This window comes from Echinops telfairi, unplaced genomic scaffold (genome assembly GCF_000313985.2).
Source record: "Echinops telfairi isolate 266 unplaced genomic scaffold, ASM31398v2 ScPeMD7_7424;HRSCAF=8462, whole genome shotgun sequence".
Lineage (NCBI taxonomy): Eukaryota > Metazoa > Chordata > Mammalia > Afrosoricida > Tenrecidae > Echinops > Echinops telfairi.
This window is the reverse complement of record NW_022111324.1, coordinates 50,377,875-50,394,519: the sequence shown is the minus strand read 5'-3', so window position 1 is coordinate 50,394,519 and position 16,645 is coordinate 50,377,875. Positions and strand designations below refer to the sequence as shown.

At 47.8% G+C, this 16,645-nt stretch overlaps 2 protein-coding genes across 2 annotated transcripts in view; both read left to right on the top strand.

Moving 5' to 3' along the window:
• Positions 1–12,166, top strand: part of RBBP5 (RB binding protein 5, histone lysine methyltransferase complex subunit) — a 47,620-nt gene extending 35,454 nt beyond the window's left edge. Inside the window, exons 10-13 of the mRNA XM_045298188.1 lie at positions 907–976; positions 1,392–1,621; positions 4,138–4,215; positions 10,163–12,166. Of these exons, the coding sequence (XP_045154123.1) occupies positions 907–976; positions 1,392–1,621; positions 4,138–4,215; positions 10,163–10,191 (407 nt within the window). The 3' untranslated portion in view covers positions 10,192–12,166. The remainder of the gene's footprint in view (positions 1–906; positions 977–1,391; positions 1,622–4,137; positions 4,216–10,162) is intronic.
• A 949-nt stretch (positions 12,167–13,115) lies between these two features.
• TMEM81 (transmembrane protein 81) overlaps positions 13,116–16,645 on the top strand; it is a 5,285-nt gene continuing 1,755 nt past the window's right edge. Inside the window, exon 1 of the mRNA XM_013003933.2 lies at positions 13,116–13,175. Coding sequence (XP_012859387.2) covers positions 13,116–13,175 — 60 coding nt within the window. The remainder of the gene's footprint in view (positions 13,176–16,645) is intronic.

Sequence of the window (16,645 nt, the reverse complement as noted above, 5' to 3'; positions counted from 1 at the left end):
TTAGCAGACATTCACTGCGCCCCCCACCCCTTCCTGTTCGCGCTGTTGACTTGCGCTTGCCACACGATCCTGGAGGGATAGATATTGATAGAGGGCATGATGTCTGAGGCAGACCGTGGCTTCTGGTAAAGTTACATGACCCTTTGGTTTAAAGAAGACTCGGGAGATATTTTTGGTGTACGGTTTAAAGGTGATCTCTGGGTAGTAGTTTCAGGGTTCATCAAGACTTGGCTTTTCATCCTCACAGTGCCTTATGCTGGGCTTTCCCCCTAGTAGAGTTGTGTGACAGTGTGTATATGAGAGAGTGTGAGTGAGTGTGTGTGTGTGTGTAGAGGTGTGTGTGCATTGACCATGCCCAGTGGGAGCACTGTGGGCGGTGTCAGGAAACGGAATCAGGCTCATTTAGTTTCCTCCGGCTTGAACATGCCAAGGTCACTTTCCTGGATTTGGCTTTGTCACCTGTTTTCTGCACCCCCGGGTATGCAGACCATTTGGGATCTTATCAGTATTTTTGCAGTGTGTTCTCTGAAAGCCTCCCGATGCTGCTTCTAGAACTTGTTGTTCCTTCCCACCCCTTGGGAGATTGCACATGCTGTGACGATGAAGCTCCTCACCGCGTTCAATTGGAGCAGTCTGTTTATGTCTGTCGGGGACCCGAGTAGACTGTGAGGCTTTCCTGAGGAAGCAGCCCTGGGTTGTTCGTTTGTGTGTTTATTTCAGTGGCTCCGTCTGTATCGCCCTGCCCCAGTGGTGAGCGCATGGTGGAACTTCGGCAACTGCTTGCTGAGTGATGAAGTATGAGGAAGGGGTTGGCTTTCCTCCATTGTTTCTCCCGGATCTCGGTGTCTGAAAATCACTGACCTGCAAGTGAAAAAGTAAAAGTGTTCCCTTGGGTTCCCCCTGCAGGGGCTGATGCTGCTGAGGACGAGGAGGTGGACGTCACCAGTGTGGACCCCATCGCGGCCTTCTGTAGCAGGTGAGCCCACCCCGGGCGCTGAGCAGGGAGGCCTCCTCCCCGCTCAGTCTCTGGTAGCCAGTCCTGAGCCCCTGCCTTCCCTGCCTTCCCACCCGGCTTATCAGCCAAAGCGCTGGCTTCCTTCTCTCTCAAGAAGTATGTTTAGTTTCTGAATCCCATTTTCACTCTTTTCTCCTGCAGTAGAGAGTGTTAAGAAACAGAAATCACCCATTTGTACCATTTATTTTACTTTTGCTACTAATTTTATAAATTGTCCCTCCCCCCCTTTTTTTTAACCTCAACTTTATCTTATAGAGTATAAAGTCATGCTTGCTGCTAAGGTTAATACAGGTGATTCTTCGGGCCTCAAGGAAGGGTTCATGTTTAAGCAACTTTCTCCTCTTTTTTTGACCCCTGTCTGATCTGCTCCCACTAGTGATGAAGAGCTGGAAGATTCAAAGGCTCTGTTATATTTACCCATTGCCCCTGAGGTGGAAGACCCAGAAGAAAATCCTTACGGCCCCCCACCGGATGCAGTTCAGACCTCCTTGATGGACGAAGGGGCTAATTCAGAGAAGAAGAGACAGGCTTCAGCAGATGGGTCCCAGCCACCTAAGAAGAAACCCAAAACAACCATTATAGAGCTTCACGGAGTGCCAAACGATGGTAAGAGCCACGCTGCCTGCCTGTTGCTGGCAGATGCGGCGTTTGACTCTCCAGTGAGAGCCGATAATTTCATACTTGGATGATATTACCTTTTAAAACTAGATCCCGTTAGCTTTTTTTTTTTTTTTTTTAAATACCAGTAGTCCCAGATTATAAATGGTGCTGTTCCTAATCCTGTCTTTACCACACATTGCTATAGCACCCATGTCTTCCATGTGGCCTTCCCCAGGGCGAGTATCGAGCAGGGCCTGATGTAAGAATTGTTCTTAAATTGGAGCTAGGATTTAGTGCAAGCCCAAACCCCATTTCTGGATCTATGTTTTTTAATTTGCCTTTGGCCCCCTTTAGAGACTGCCTTGTTAACTTGTGGGAGAGCATCTTAGTGATCATCTCCCTGGGCATAAAGTCATTGACTAGCCCCTGGCACCAATTTTGTAAACACAGTTGAGGGGTCATTGCTCCTGTGTGGGCCAGCTCCATGTCGCCAGACCTGAGTTATTCTCTTGTACAGAATACATTCCTTTGTGGCTGGACACTATTACACAAACAATGGGAGTTGCTTGTCAGGGAAAATTAATAATACACGTCTTAATACAGCTTGTAGGGCACTGATGTAGTAAATCAATGATTGTCTGCCTACTGACAGTCCAGTACTATTGTACAGCTGTCTTCTGCTTCTTCAAACACCATGAATTTTCAATCTTAAGTCCTCAGGTTATAAGTGTGTTGTAGGTAGAGTCCAATTCACCTAGTAGAGTAGTTCACCTGGAGTTTCCACAGAGGGTCTCTCTGGTGCAGGCTTGGGAGCATGCTATGTGTCCTGAAGATCCAGGAGTCTATGCCCCAGTGTTCTATGGCACTTGACCTGGGTCCCCAGGATAAAAGAGCTCAATTCCTAAGGTAAACGTTTTAAACTAGCTTAGCTAAATGGTATTTAATTTGAAGGTGACTTCTGGGGTGTTTGGTTTAAGGCTCAAAATTTTTTTAGGGTAACAGATTTAGAGATTTATTCAGTCTCAGTTGGTCTAGTAAGTCTGGGTTCTGTAAGAAATGTGAAAAAAGAAGAAATGTGAAATTCTGTCCTGCAGTCTTTCCCTTCCCCTGATCTTTCACTCCTCCCCCTCCCAAAAAATATCAGGACTCTTTGAGTCAGTGGTAGCTGGGCACCATCTAGTGCTTCTGGAATCCCCTTCCTCTGCTGATCCAGGTGAATAGAGAACAACAGTTGTAAATTGAATTTGAAGACCCTAGACTCTACTCATCAACGTGGGGAGTACAGAAACCCTGCAAACCATTAGGCCAGTGGACTGAACCACCCACGCAGCCATAACCCTCAGCCTTCAAACCAAGATAACGAATTCCAAGAAGTGTGTAGTTGTACCTACGTAGTTCTAGAACCTGCTGCCTCTTGCTGTTGTTGTAAAATTCTGTGTAACACAACATTTACTGTTTTGCCCATTTTTATGTTGTACAACTTAGTGATACTAGTCAGGTTATAACCATTATCCTTAATTGATGCCAATTTTCCTAGCACAATAGATATAAACTTACTACTGCCTCTCTCTCCCCGCTCCCTGCTGGGGTAGTCACTAACAACATAAATTGTCTATAAATTATTATTTGATATAAGGAAGTTATACCATAGTTGTCTTTCTGAATTATATTTTTTAATCTGTCTTTAAAAAAACAACAACAACAAAAACCTTAAGTCCCATAGCTTTGCCCTCTCTCTCTCCACTTCCAAGAGCTTTAGGGTAAGTTGAATCTTTGGGTCCTCCATCTGTTTGGAATTCATTTTAAAAACAGGGTTCTCTGCCCTGTAGGACCTTGCCAAAGGTAATAGACATACTTTAAATCTTCTGACATCTGGCTCTGAGTTTGTCTTGTAAAGCCACCCCCCGCCCCGCAAAGAGTGTATTTGTTAGGTGGCAACGTAGGAGTCAGAAGTGGACAGCCTTTATTTTTCACCGGCTGACTGGAACCCTTACCCTGGCTTCCTGGGATGGGTCGGGTGAGCCGGGTGGGGTGTTCACATGGTTACTTGGCCCAGAATAACTGATTGAGCAGCTTCACTTGTCGTTGAGGCTGTCAGTTGGGTACTTCTGTGTAGTTTCTATAGCATTACTAATTTCCTGATCCCCCTGCAGGTCGCTCTGCTCTCCCTGTTTCATGGAGGAGAGACTTTCCCCTCTGAGACCTTATTGAGTTTGCCCCACAAGGTCTCACAGGAGCTGAGAGAGTCTTGGGTTTCCAGCGCCAGACCATCCCCTTTCTGCTCCCGTGTGTGTGTGTGTGTGTGTGTGTGTGTGTGTGTGTACCCGTGGGTGGCTCCAGCATCCATGTGTGTGTCAGCTGCCTTGGCACCTGTGCCATGTCTCGCTGTGCAGCGCTGCTCCAGGGTGTCTCCTTCGGTTAGTGCAGCGGGCGCCAGAGCCGCCTTCTTGGCAGTGCTCTGACTGCGCTGATGGCTCCCCACCGCGTTGTGTGCACCCCCACGTCTCTCTGTCCTTTTACAGAAGTCCACCCACTGCTGGGTGTGAAGGGGGATGGCAGATCCAAGAAGAAGCAAGCAGGCCGACCGAAAGGATCAAAAGGTAAAGAGAAAGAGTCTCCATTTAAACCGAAACTCTACAAAGGGGACAGAGGTTTGCCTCTGGAAGGATCAGCGAAGGGTAGAGTGCAGGCGGAGCTCAGCCAGCCCCTGACAGGTAAGGACACGTGGGCGCCGTCCGGCTTGCTTCGAGGCCTTGCTCTGTACAGCCCCTGATTCCGTCTAGCTGCACCGTGTCTGCTTTCTGTCCTCCTTTCCTCGGTGGCCTATGTCCTCAATAGTCAGCTGCTGCTAAGGGCACGCTAAACCGCCTTGGCATAATTTAGTGGCTCTTAACCTCCCGCCTTTAAGTAGGTTTATAGGGGTCTATGTTCTTCTGATGTTATATGGAAAATATCATGTAAGTATATTCTTCTGGGGAGCATGTCCACACTTCTCATCAGGTGTCCTATAAGGACCTGTGATCCCCCAAGGGGGAAGAACACCTGGTTGAATTCATTTCTTGGTCTGTAGTTGCTCTGCCCCACCCCCTCCCCTCAAATAAAAGAGCTAGATAATTGTCCAGAAGTAAAAGGCAGCTTCACACCGCTCTTGGTTGTGTGAGCACTGCAGCAGGCACTTCCGGGCCCTCTCTTCAGCGCGCTCTGGCCCCAGAGCAGCGACCTTGTCCGCAGTGCGTGTGCAAACAGGAACAAACCCAAGCTCACCGCCATCGAGTCATTTTTGACTCAGGACACTGTAGGGCAGGGTAGAACTCCCTGTGGGTTTCGGAGACTGTAACTCTTTAAAGATGGGGTGTGAAAGCCCCATCTTTTCCCAAGGAGCGGCTGCTGGTTTTGAACTGCTCACCTTGCGGTTAACAGCCCCACTCGTAACCACTGTGCCACCATGGCTCCTATGAAAGCATGAAGAGACTAGTAAGTAGAAACCTGGAGTAGCCATGTAGCATCTTAACACCCAAGCCTTTGGAAATTTAATAGTCAAGGTTTTTTCTTTTATATGATTGAGGGGTGTTTGGGGGTGGTGGTGTGGTGGAGAACAACTTCCCTTTCCTGTCGACTACTCATAGACCTAGGCTGTAAGTTATCTTCTTTGGAAAACAGTAATCATAAGAGTCTGTTTCTATGCAGATATTGTTGGACATGGGTTTTGTTTATATTAAACACGAAAGCATTGCTTTAGTGAATGCAATACTCAAGTTTTCTGTGACTAGACCAGTAGGCTCAGAAGCAGGTTTCTTTAAATACCAGTGGTTATATTTAGTATATTTGCTTGTTTTTTTCCACTTAAAAGTTTGAATTTACCTATGCTAACCCAAATGTGGTGATTTGTGTGCTAGAATGTGAAATAATTCTCTATTTCATTCTTAACTAGTCACTTCATCATTGTTTGTGAACATTTATTATCATCAGAGAAGCTGAAACAGACTCTGATCCACCGTGTTGATGGCTGCTCCTCCAGCTTGTTAGGTTTAGCGTTCGGTCTCCAGTAGGCCCTTACCACACCACGGGCACCACCATGCCCCCAGCAGCAGTGTTGCTTGTGCTCCATTGAGATCCGAGACCACTGCCACCCTTAGTCCCCGGAGACAAGGAGCCTCAGGGGCCAGTGAGCAGGTTCAGGGTTGGGCAGCAGTGTGAACCGCCCATCTCTACCTGCTCTGAGAGGGAAAAGTGAGGTTGTCTGCTCCCGTGAAGATGGATAGCCTCAGACACTCTAGGGAGCAGTCCTGCTCTGGCCCAGAGAGTCGCAATGGGTAGGAATCGGCTTGACAGCTATGTTTGTATATGTGGAAAATTAGCCTTGGAATCCGAGTCATTTCCCACAAAGATGTTTTGATCGATCCCTAACTAGGTGTCAATAAGAATGACCCGTCTGTAACCTACTTCTTACACAAGCTGACACCACCGCGAAGCCACACACTGTAAGGTTCAAATGGTTTCTCTGGCCCCAAGAGCTACCCTGTCAGCGACGTCCGTGGGCTCTGAAATGTGAGCAAGCGCAATCAGTGAATTCAGACACTAGCTCACAGTCGTCGAACTGCCTGCCAACCACGCTCTCTCTCATCGGTTGCTTTTCAACAGTTAAGTGCATGATCATGAAGCCTTTTAGAAGCGTTTCTTTTTTTAATCACATTTCCCTCTCTATTACAGTGATTTCAGCTCCAATTATAGTTGATGTGGCCACTATCAGTAACGTAATATCTCTGACATTATTTCCAAAATTGGGTATCTATTGAAGGCAATACAGAATCCTCTCCAGTTTTACAGCTGAGACAGCTGAGGTGTGACAAGTGTTTCTGAGCTGTGCTTTAAAAATGTTTAAATGAGAACCCAAATAAAAATGTTGGAAAAGTTTCTTGCCCCTAAAGATATGGGTCTTTTTATTCCCTAAAAGTCCCCAAGCACTTATACATACACTTGTTGCCATCGAGTCTCTTGCAACTTACAGGGCCCCAGAGGACAGATTGGCAGTGCCCAGGGAGGGCTTCTACAGCTGAAGTCTACAGAGACCGGCTACCACATCTTTCTCCTACACAGGGACAGTGCAAGTCTTAGGCAATGTGCCACAGAGCTCCTTATGAAACACACGCACTAGTATTACTAGCTTCATGACAGGCAGGAGGAACATTTGTGGTAAAGTTTTGAATTATATATAGGGTATGTTTTTTTAGTATTTGTACACATCAGCACTTCCAAGTTCCTTCTTGTCCAAGAGGATCTATATCTTGGGGCCTATTAGAAGTTTGTGCCTGCTTGGTTTGCTGACAAGGTTAAATACAGTATTGACTTCTCACTGAGGCTAGAACGTGTATCTTAGAAGAACAGGGAGTTTTATTTCATCATTTTTGTTAGACACTTAGTTACTTAGCCTGAAATGGAGGCAGCTTTTACCAGCATTAATCTTAAATGGGTTAGAGATAATTTTCACAGAACACGGCCAGAATAATGACTCATTTTCTGGCAATGGACAGACAAAACAACTGCCCAGATGGCTGCAGACATCCCACAGCTCCTGGCGGCATGCAGCGTGCCTTCCTCCCGCGAGCTGGGTGAGCTTCTTCCCCTGTTGTCAGTCTCCAGCTTTGGTTCCTTCCTTTCCCCATACGGGAATCACCCCCACAGAAGCAGCCAGCTCCAGTGCCACCTGGACTGAGGACCCGGGCCACTCACCGGGCCTCCTGTCCTCGTTTGGAGACTTCCTGAGAAAGTCCTTCAGACTGACTGCAGTGTAGTGTGGGTTTGGTGAAGACTGCGTGCTTGTGGGTGGGGTGGTGGATCACAGATCCCTCCCCAGACTCTCAGTTTCAGGGCAGCCCGCAGTGTTTCCCGTGGGAGAGTCAGTATTAAGACCAGCTTGTAGGACTGAAAGCAGGCGAAGAAAGGCTGGCCCTTGTTGCTGGCTTGTACCTGGTCTCCCAAGGCCAGAGGCAAGCTCTTTGGCATTGACTCTCCTTTTCCTTCATATCTCAGAGATTTTTAATAAAAGGCAGTATGTTGTAGCCATTGGAAATTTCCCACCAGATTTTTAAAAAACAAACAATCTAGCATGCCTGCGGCCTGAGTTTTTTTAATCCAGTCTGAACGTTGTACCTGTGTATCTCAGGCTTTGCACACATGTCCTCAACAGCCCCCTCGTCCCTCAGCCCCCCAGGGGAATCCCCGATTGTTTTTGCATTAGAATCAAATTGTCTGAAGCAGGGTCATCATCTGGGCAGGCTGCGTAGCTACTCAAGTTAGACGAGTGATCAGCCAGTGTTAGTATCTGCAGTTGAAGCTTGATTAGCCCTCCCCAAAGCTGTCCTAGTGCATTGTGTGTTGCAATGGGAGGTTATGCATTTCGAGAGAAGATTGGAAGACAACCACTTGAACAGTAATCTGGCCTTCTGGGATTGGGGGCTGCAGAACACTCCTCCCGATCGCTACTCCTGGGCCTTGGGTAGCGCCGAGTGCCTGAGCCCATGCCCAGGAAGACACTGGCTGTGATGAGTGGGGACCCGAGATCAGGGCTTTATGCAGTCAGCACCATCTATCAAATTCCACCCAGTTAGGGACCTCATCAGATGCTTGCCAGAACATAGTCCTCGGGAGACCAGAATCCCTTACTTTCCTCTTTGCCCTTGAGCCTCAAGGATTTCTCAAGAACTGGGGCCCCTGGCAGAAAGCATCGTTAGTAACAAGTGTGCCAGCGGTGTGGTCTGTCACACACAAGGTGTGAAGGCTGAGTCAGCTGCTGCATGTGGACTGGCACTGTGCAGGTCTCCTGGGCCTCCACCCCGTTGCACTCCGCCCCCGGCTCTGACCACCCTGCACTTAGTGAGGGACTCCCACGGAGCCTGCGCCATTCTACTTTTTACCTTTTTGTTGTTATTGTTGCTGTTAATAATTGTTTGTACCTCCTAAAATCAGATGATTGTTTAAATGTTCTTTCTCATTTTGAGGGATCTCCGCGACTAAGGTCATGGCTGAAAGTCATGACCTCCAGGCTTCTCTCAGGAAGGCTGAGATTGGACTGCTCTTGGGAAGGAACCCTTCATCATGAGCTGAATTGTTCTTAATGTCCCATTACTGGAACCCCACTGCCAGTGAATTGGTTCTAACCCTTAGCAGCCTTATGTAGGATTTCAGAGTATGTAAATCTTCCCAGGAGCAGACAGCCTCATCTTTCTTGTGCAGAGCAGCTGGTGGGCTTGAATCGCCTACCTCATGGTTGGTAGTGGTGCAGGCGCCTGTGGCCGTGGAGCGGTGCGGTGCCCGTGCGCATTGCCCCCTCCTTGCTAGTTCTGCGCACCACTGTCTTGCTCCCAGCCCTGCTTGCTGGTGCCTGAGCTCGCTCGTCACCCATCTGTCTGTCCGCCAGAATAGGGCAGCTGTGTAGCATGAACTGAGCTCAGGCCAGTGAGGGGACTTAGGAGCCATCTTGAGTGCCCATCATGAGTGCTCCTGGCGTGTAGGCCGGCCCCCCACACCGCCGTGCTCTAGGCCGCATGTCTCCGTGAGATGCTCATCTGAGCCCCCGTGGGAGCCGTCTGCAGAGAGAGCCTGCAAGTGCTCGGCTGTGTGCGGGGCCCTGGCAGCAGACACTTCCTCCCCAGATTTGTACAGAGATCAACGGTTATGTATGCACCTTCCGAGCAATGCACAAAGTAGGTTTCTGTTGCAGAAGTGCAGCAAGTGTCTGACTCAGCTGACAGTGTGAACGTCCGTCAGTTCACAGGCCGCCACCAATGTCCTTACTGGCCATAAGCTCAGCTTGAGTTTTCCTTCCTTTAAAAAGGCTTTTTAAACGGATACTCTCCTAGCTTGGGCACGTTTTCTTGTTTGTTTCCATTTTACCCTTCCTTAGCACACCTGGGAAGATTCTCTTCACCTTGTTTTCTCGTTGTGCCTCCTAGTTAATATTCCCAGCAGTCAGGTCAGGGGACCCTCAGAGGCTGAACCGCTGAGCTTCCTTGGAGCCCTGAGGGAAGCAGGCGCTCATTGGGTGGGACGATTGAGGAGTTTATGAGTTAGGGCTTAGATGTGAAATTGCAGCTCTCATGAACAGCTCGCTTTTTGGGTGGTGAGAAGATCCTGTGAGGAGGAGGGCCGGGAGCCCTCTGCGGGACAGTTTGGGCTAAGTCTAATACAGGAGAGTTGGAAAGGAGGGGTGCCGTAGATTTTCCTTTCCACGACGGCCTGCACTTCCGGACCATGAAGCATTTTTTGAGACCACCTAAGAGAATTAAATGGCCAGCAACCGAGAGACTGTGTGGCCCTCTTCTCTTTTTCATCTGCTCCTTTAGGACAGAGTATGGACTGAGGGGTTGGGCTTGGATTATTGGTGGATTCACTAAAGGGCAGTTGAGACTTAGAGTTGGTTTCCAAAGGGAGGGGGTGCTTAGCCCAGACACACTTGCCATGCACGATCCCCTTCCATCAAGTGTTCTGGTTTTGTACGCAGCTGATCCAGTGCGTGCTGAAGACCCTCTCTGTGTCCCATCTCTCCAGCAGGGGGAGCCATCTCAGAGCTGTTGTGAAGACCCTCGGAGTTCTTTGTCCTTCCTCCACTTTCGGCCGGTGGCGTCTGGACCCTGTGGTCAGTCATTTGAGACTGACTTTAATTTAAAACAAAGGCTCTGCTTCCCACCCAGGAGGGGGAAGGAGTGAATTTTATGTTTGAATGAAGATGCGAATTATGGAAGAAGAGCTTACGTCCCTGCCCTGCCCTTCCAAGCATAAGTCCACATAGGCTCTCAGGAACAAGGATGTGTGAAGACAGACGTCACATGGGCGTTTGGACTCATTTTAACGTAAGGTTGCTGGAGAAAAAGATACCTGTGGGTTTTACTCCCCTCCCCCAGTGTTGTGTCGCCGGTCACTGGCTGTCTCCTCTGCCACCGCCTCCGTGCCTGTCCTGGGGACTCGCTTCGCCCGCTCCCAGCCAGCGTCCCAGAAAAATACTTTGATGGCCTGTTTTCTTTCTTGAGGCGTTTTTAAACCTGCTCCTTTAGCAGGCCCCTCCTCTTTTTTCATCCTGTGTATAAAGGATGGACAATAAAAGAAAGTGCTCGAAAGATTTCAGGCTCCAGAAGGGAGGAAAGGTAAGGAGGCCCCTCTTCCTACCAGCTCCAGAAGCCAGGCTGGAGGAGCGCCAGGGGGGGAGCTGTTTTATTTTCTCCTGTTCCCTCCTTTTCATGTTTCCCTCCAGGATTTTGCTTGTTCTTACTAATCATGGCTCTTGAGGATCGTTACTTTCACCTGTCTCCAGCAAAGAATCACCAGTAGTTCATAGTGCGCTCTCTGTGCTGGCTGCCAGAGATGGAAAGCAAACCAAGGGGTCTCTTTCCTTCGTTTTTGTCCTTGGGGTGGGGGAGTCTGCCAGGACTGATTAAGACGCCCAGAATCACAGCAGCAGCACCGCAGTTCAAATCAAAGATGAACGTGATTTTCTTCTCCGTCTGTCACGGTTTCCTTCCTGGTCCGAGCTCTGCCCTCTGACATGTGCCAGTCCCCTTCCTTTCTGTGAAAGGTTGCTTTGTTTTCTCTCTCTCTTTGATTTTACTGCTCTTTAGCTAAAACGTAGCCAACTGGATGGACATGAACATGAGTTGGCTGAAACTCAGAAAGTCCACAGTAAAGAAAGCAGGTGGGGAAAGGGCTCACTGGCCCTTGCTAATAGAGCCTTGCTACAGCTGACCGGAAGTTGGCTGCCCTGGGTCATCAGTTTCCCAACATCTTCAAAGGGGAGTTTCAGCACCATACCCACTGTGAGCCTCCATCAGCTGCTTGGGGCTCCCACAGGGAGCTGAACAAGCTAATGAGTTCCGGGGTCTTAGCTAGAAACCAGGGTGGCACACAGACGTCAGTAAGCCCTGTGCCCTCACTTAGAAGCAGTACACTCTGTAGGTGAAAGACAGCTCTCTCGGAGGCCCTTGCAGAGTGGCGGTGCTCTCAGCGCTGCTGTGTGTTCCGCTAGTGCCCTTCTGTGGATGTCATATGAGTTGTATCGGGAGTAGAGATTGGGGGGTGGCTCGGTGTGCGCGGTTTGTTTTGCATATGTTATCCCCATCCCGTTTGCTCTACACTGTATGCTACAGTAATGTGCAAACCCTGTGATATAAGGGGTTCTGGCCTTCTTCCCTGATACAAGGGGTGTGGCGCAGTGGCCTGGCTTCCTGTTCCTGTACGAGCATCTGGATGTTCATGCCGCGGCCACCACCTAAACGAGCTACTAAGAAAACCGACTCCTGCCTTGTCAGACTGTCTCTGGCTGCAGCCTCTAATCCGAACTTATGCTTTGGGGCTTCTTTCTTTTCCCCCAGCTCCTAGGGCCTTCTGTCCATTTCAGTTTGAGTCTTGGGTTGTACAGTGTGTGTATGTTCTCGCCTCCCCTCAGGGCCCTCCCGCTCCCGTTGGATTTTAGTGTTCTGTAGTTTTGTACAAGATGAGACTTAGCCTTGGGTATTTCTTGCTGAAGCTTTCATGCTTTGTAAATAAACTTGTATGTTTATTAAAAAACGGGCGTCCGTGTTTGTTTGTAAGCATGGGTCAATGGTGGCCCTCCCGCCCACTTTGCTTTGTGCTGTGGGAAACATAGCTGATGGTGTGGCCAGCACGCTAGCTCTTCCCTGTCTGTGGATATACCCAGGGGGAAGGGGTAGAAGGTGGCCAGCTAGGCCAGGGTCTGTCTCTAGTCAAGGTTTTGAATAAATGATTGAAGCACCAATTTGGTGTTAACCAAAAAGACCCCACAGTCTCTCTTCAAATCCCTTAGCTCGAGAGGCTTGTATAAAAGCCACAGTGCTGAGCACCATAGGTTTACCAAGAAATGGATGGGGATAACAAAGGGGTATGCATCGTGGAAGACAAGACAGATAGATGACTGGGACACGCTGGCCTTGCATCACTATGTACACCGAAACACTGCATCAGCAAAATAAAATGAGGGCCCACAGATTGGGGGAATTTTTTTTTACCAGTGACACATTGGAAAAGAGTCTAGTTACCAAACTTAAGTCCATCAGTCAGATACTAGTCCATTGGTCACTCTTCAGACTCACGTGGCCACACGCAGTGATGCAGGAAGATCACAGGCCAGTGGGTGCAAAGTGGTGTGGCTCCAATGGCAGTGGAAGCATCACAGGGGTCTGGAAGCAAACAGGGCCAGCCAGCAGGAAGAGGTGGAGGTTCCCTGTGCCCTCTTTGAGAAGGCCACACCCACAAGGAGGCACCATCAGACTGTGACTTGATTGACAGGTTGAATTCCACTCTTACACTTCTATGTATCTTCAAGTGGACATGAAATTATGTCACTTCCACACGAGCCATCAGAGGGATGCAAACTAAAACCACAGTGAACTAGCACTTTACATCCTCAATGTAGCCCAACAAATGCTGGAAAGGATGTGGAGAGACTGGAACTCATACACTGTCGGTGTACTTGTAAATACATACAACCACGATGGACAACGATAAGGCGATACTGAAGCAACTGGGAATTGAAATTCCTTACGATCCAGCAGTAGGCCCCAAAGAGATAGGAGACACAATATGAGTGGATGCATGCTCTCTCCCCGTGCCGTGTTGATAACAGCACAGTTTACAATAGCAAGAAACCAGAGGCAGTCCAATGCCCAGCAGTGGGAGAATAGATGAAGGAACTATGGTGCAGACACGCAATGGAATACTATGCATCCCTGAAAAAACTGATGAAAGCAGGAAGCCCCGCGTGACATGGAAGGACCTGGAGACCATGATGTAGAGTGAAGTGAGTCCACTCCTATTAAGGAGAAACACCAAGTCAACACGTTGTAGGGTCAGTTCCCGATCAATGGGGTAGAGAGTCTGCCTGCCCATCATGAGCCATACATCACCCCCTTATGTGCATTTCATAAGAGCCACATTGGAAGATGTGTGCATCGACTGGGGCCACTCCAAGAAGGGGGAAAGGGAGGCGGCCATGCACTTGTTGCTGTGCAGCAGTGAGACAAGGCTGCAACGAGTTCACAGGAGTGAGAGGAGAAACTCAGTCGGAGGTCACGTGAAAACCAGCGGGGGAGGGGGGGGGCATCTGCACTTTGGAGGAGGCCCTGGGATTTCTGGTGGCGGTACGCAGGGTAAATGGGAGGAGCATCTGGAAGGGATGCCCAACAATAACTGTCAGGAACCTAAGGGGAGAACGAAACCTGTTTTATGTTCCTGGGTAGACACTCGGAATAAGTTTCTACCCAACCCTCGGTGAACCACGCATGGACTTAGCACAAGGGTGACCTTAGATGCTGGCCCTGGCTAAGTGGGTGTCCAGTGAAAGGGGACTCAGATCCCCCATATAGTTAATACTTCAATGTTTCCATATACAGTGAACCCTTGTTTATCGCGGTTAATCGGTTCTAGACCCTACCGTGATAAATGAAATTCACGAAGTAGAATTCCTTATTTGTAAATCAAATATTTTCGTAGTTAGAGCATAGAGGACATGAAAAAACACCCTTTAGTCACCATTACACTCGTATTACCCAATTTATTAAACGAAAAAGGGAAAATACAGTAAAACATTTTGGACGTTACAATTATCATTTATTATTTATTATATTATTTATGGCATCAAGCGTGTACAGTATGAGCCAATCAGTGGCAGTAATGACAGAGCATGCGCTGTTACGCAAAAACCGCGATAGAGTGAAGCCGCGGAAGTTGAAGCGCGAAGTGGCGAGGGCTCACTGTACATTAATCTTACCTTGTACAATGGTACAGGAAAATTCCCCTAGCTCCAATCCCATGCTCATTGTAAACAGCTCTGTCAACTAAGATAACAACCTGTACAAAGCAACATCTTGTGGATTGCACTCACAATGGCACTAGACTCGCCTAAACTCACATCAGCAGTACTTTAAGGCCTACGTCATTGGATAAATTATTGATGATATCAAAGCTATCACCTTATACCCTGGGGGGATGATCGACAATGTTTTTCCACACCACCCCCTTTTGTTTCTGTCTTTGTTCTTGGTTTTTGACTTTGTCATAATATGACTGCCAAAGTAAACCAGAGTTGTTTATATCCCGCAGACAAGCCAATGGATTCTGGGCTCCCACTGAACTCTAGCCCCAGCCAAGAACAGTTAGTTCTGATAACATGGCCCTGCTCATGACTCGCCTTTGTGAAGAGATCTCTGAAGATCAGGGAGCTACAGCAGTGTGGGGAAGAGAGCAGATGGTGATGAGCTAACAATTGGAACGGTGTCTGGGGTCTAAAAACCTGTTCTAAAAAAAGTGAGGCATCAACTAAGTCCACATGGAAGAAGCACACCAGCCTGTGTGCTTGTTAAAGATGACATTAACAAAATCCAAATAGGACAAAGGGAAAATTGTGAACACCCAATTTGTAGAAGGCTTTGGAGGATGGTGGGAACCCAACGTCCATCTGCAGAGTACCTAGTCAGGTGAAGCCTCTGGCAGATCCCCTCTGGCCACAGGCGAGGGACTCCTATCAGACAGAGGCTGTTGTAAACTTGACATGGTGGGTCACTCAATGGTGTAATAGGATATTGGGCCAGTTGACCTCCCTCTTGAACAACCTAAATTTGAACTGGGCTTAACTACCTCTCGCTTGTTCCATGATAGAAATTTCTTCTCTGGTTTTTAAAAATATTGTTGGTGGTGTTTTCTTCTTGACTCTTTCTATTTTTATTTTCATATTATTACTTTCTTCCTTCTGCCTCATCTTGCTTTTGTTTTTAATTGCTTATGCTCGGTTTCCCAGTGTGTGAAACAGAAGGACTGGGTGAATAGCGATCATAACCCATGGAAGGGTTTATCGGATGGGAGGGGGAGGGGGAGGGGGGAGCAAAAGAATGGGGGTTGGGGGGGATCACTAGAACTGATTGTGATGACGGATATGCAAACCTTTTTAAAAGTGACAACAATGGGGGTGGGTAATATGTGAATTTTATATGAAGAAAACTACTGAAAAAAGAAAAAAAAAGAAACCGAAGCTGACCTATAGCTACCGTGGGTGAAAGAGAAAGAGTTATTTAGTGGGGCATGGAGTTTATGTTAATGGTGGTAGAATAATTTGGAAAGGGATATCAATAATGGTTGCATGACCGAGTATAATCAATGACACTGAAATATACATGTAGAGGTTTTGAATTGGAGAATGTTTTGTCACATATTTTTCCCACAAGTTAAAAAAATTTAAGAGGGGAGGAGGAAGGGAGGGGGAGGGGAAAAACGGAAAATGAGCCGATTCTGGGAACCCAAGAGGAAAGCGAACTTTGGGAATAATGAGGGCAACAAATGTAGAGATATGCGTTACACAATTGATCTATGTATTGTGATGAATTGTATGAGCCCCAATAAATTGATTTTTAAAAAATTTAATAATTGTACTAATCATGAGTACAAGGAAGAAGAAAATGTGCTAAAATTAACTGTGGTAATGAATGTACAACTCTTCTTGATAGAAGTCTACTATTGAATTGTGTAATATGTGGAATGTCAATAAAACTATTAAAAGAACAAGAAATGAATGGGAGGAGGTTCCTATGTCCAAGGACCTCCCTCAGAAAGTAACATAACGGAGGGGAGAGGGGAAGGGAGGGGGTAAAATGAGGAGCTGATACCAACGGCTCAAGTAGAAAGCAAATGTTTTGAGAATGAGGATGGCAACAAATGTACAGTGCTTGACACAGTGGATGGATGGATGGTGATAAGAGTTGTACGAACCCCCGATAAAAAGTAACAGTGAGTTTGCTCTTAATGTGAAGACCTGTCCCCTAACAAATGTTTCATAAATGCCCTGTATGTATGTCTGGGGTTTAATCATCTCCAGCTCATAGCCTTTTCTAAGTGACTGAGAGTCCGTTGACATCACAGCTGCTGCTTAGCAACCAGCCCCAGCAAGCCATGAGAGCCTCCGTTCTGTAAAGGGGGTAGACAGAGAGTGACGGAGAATTAGGCACACTCTCTCTCCTCCAGGAGGCAGCTTCG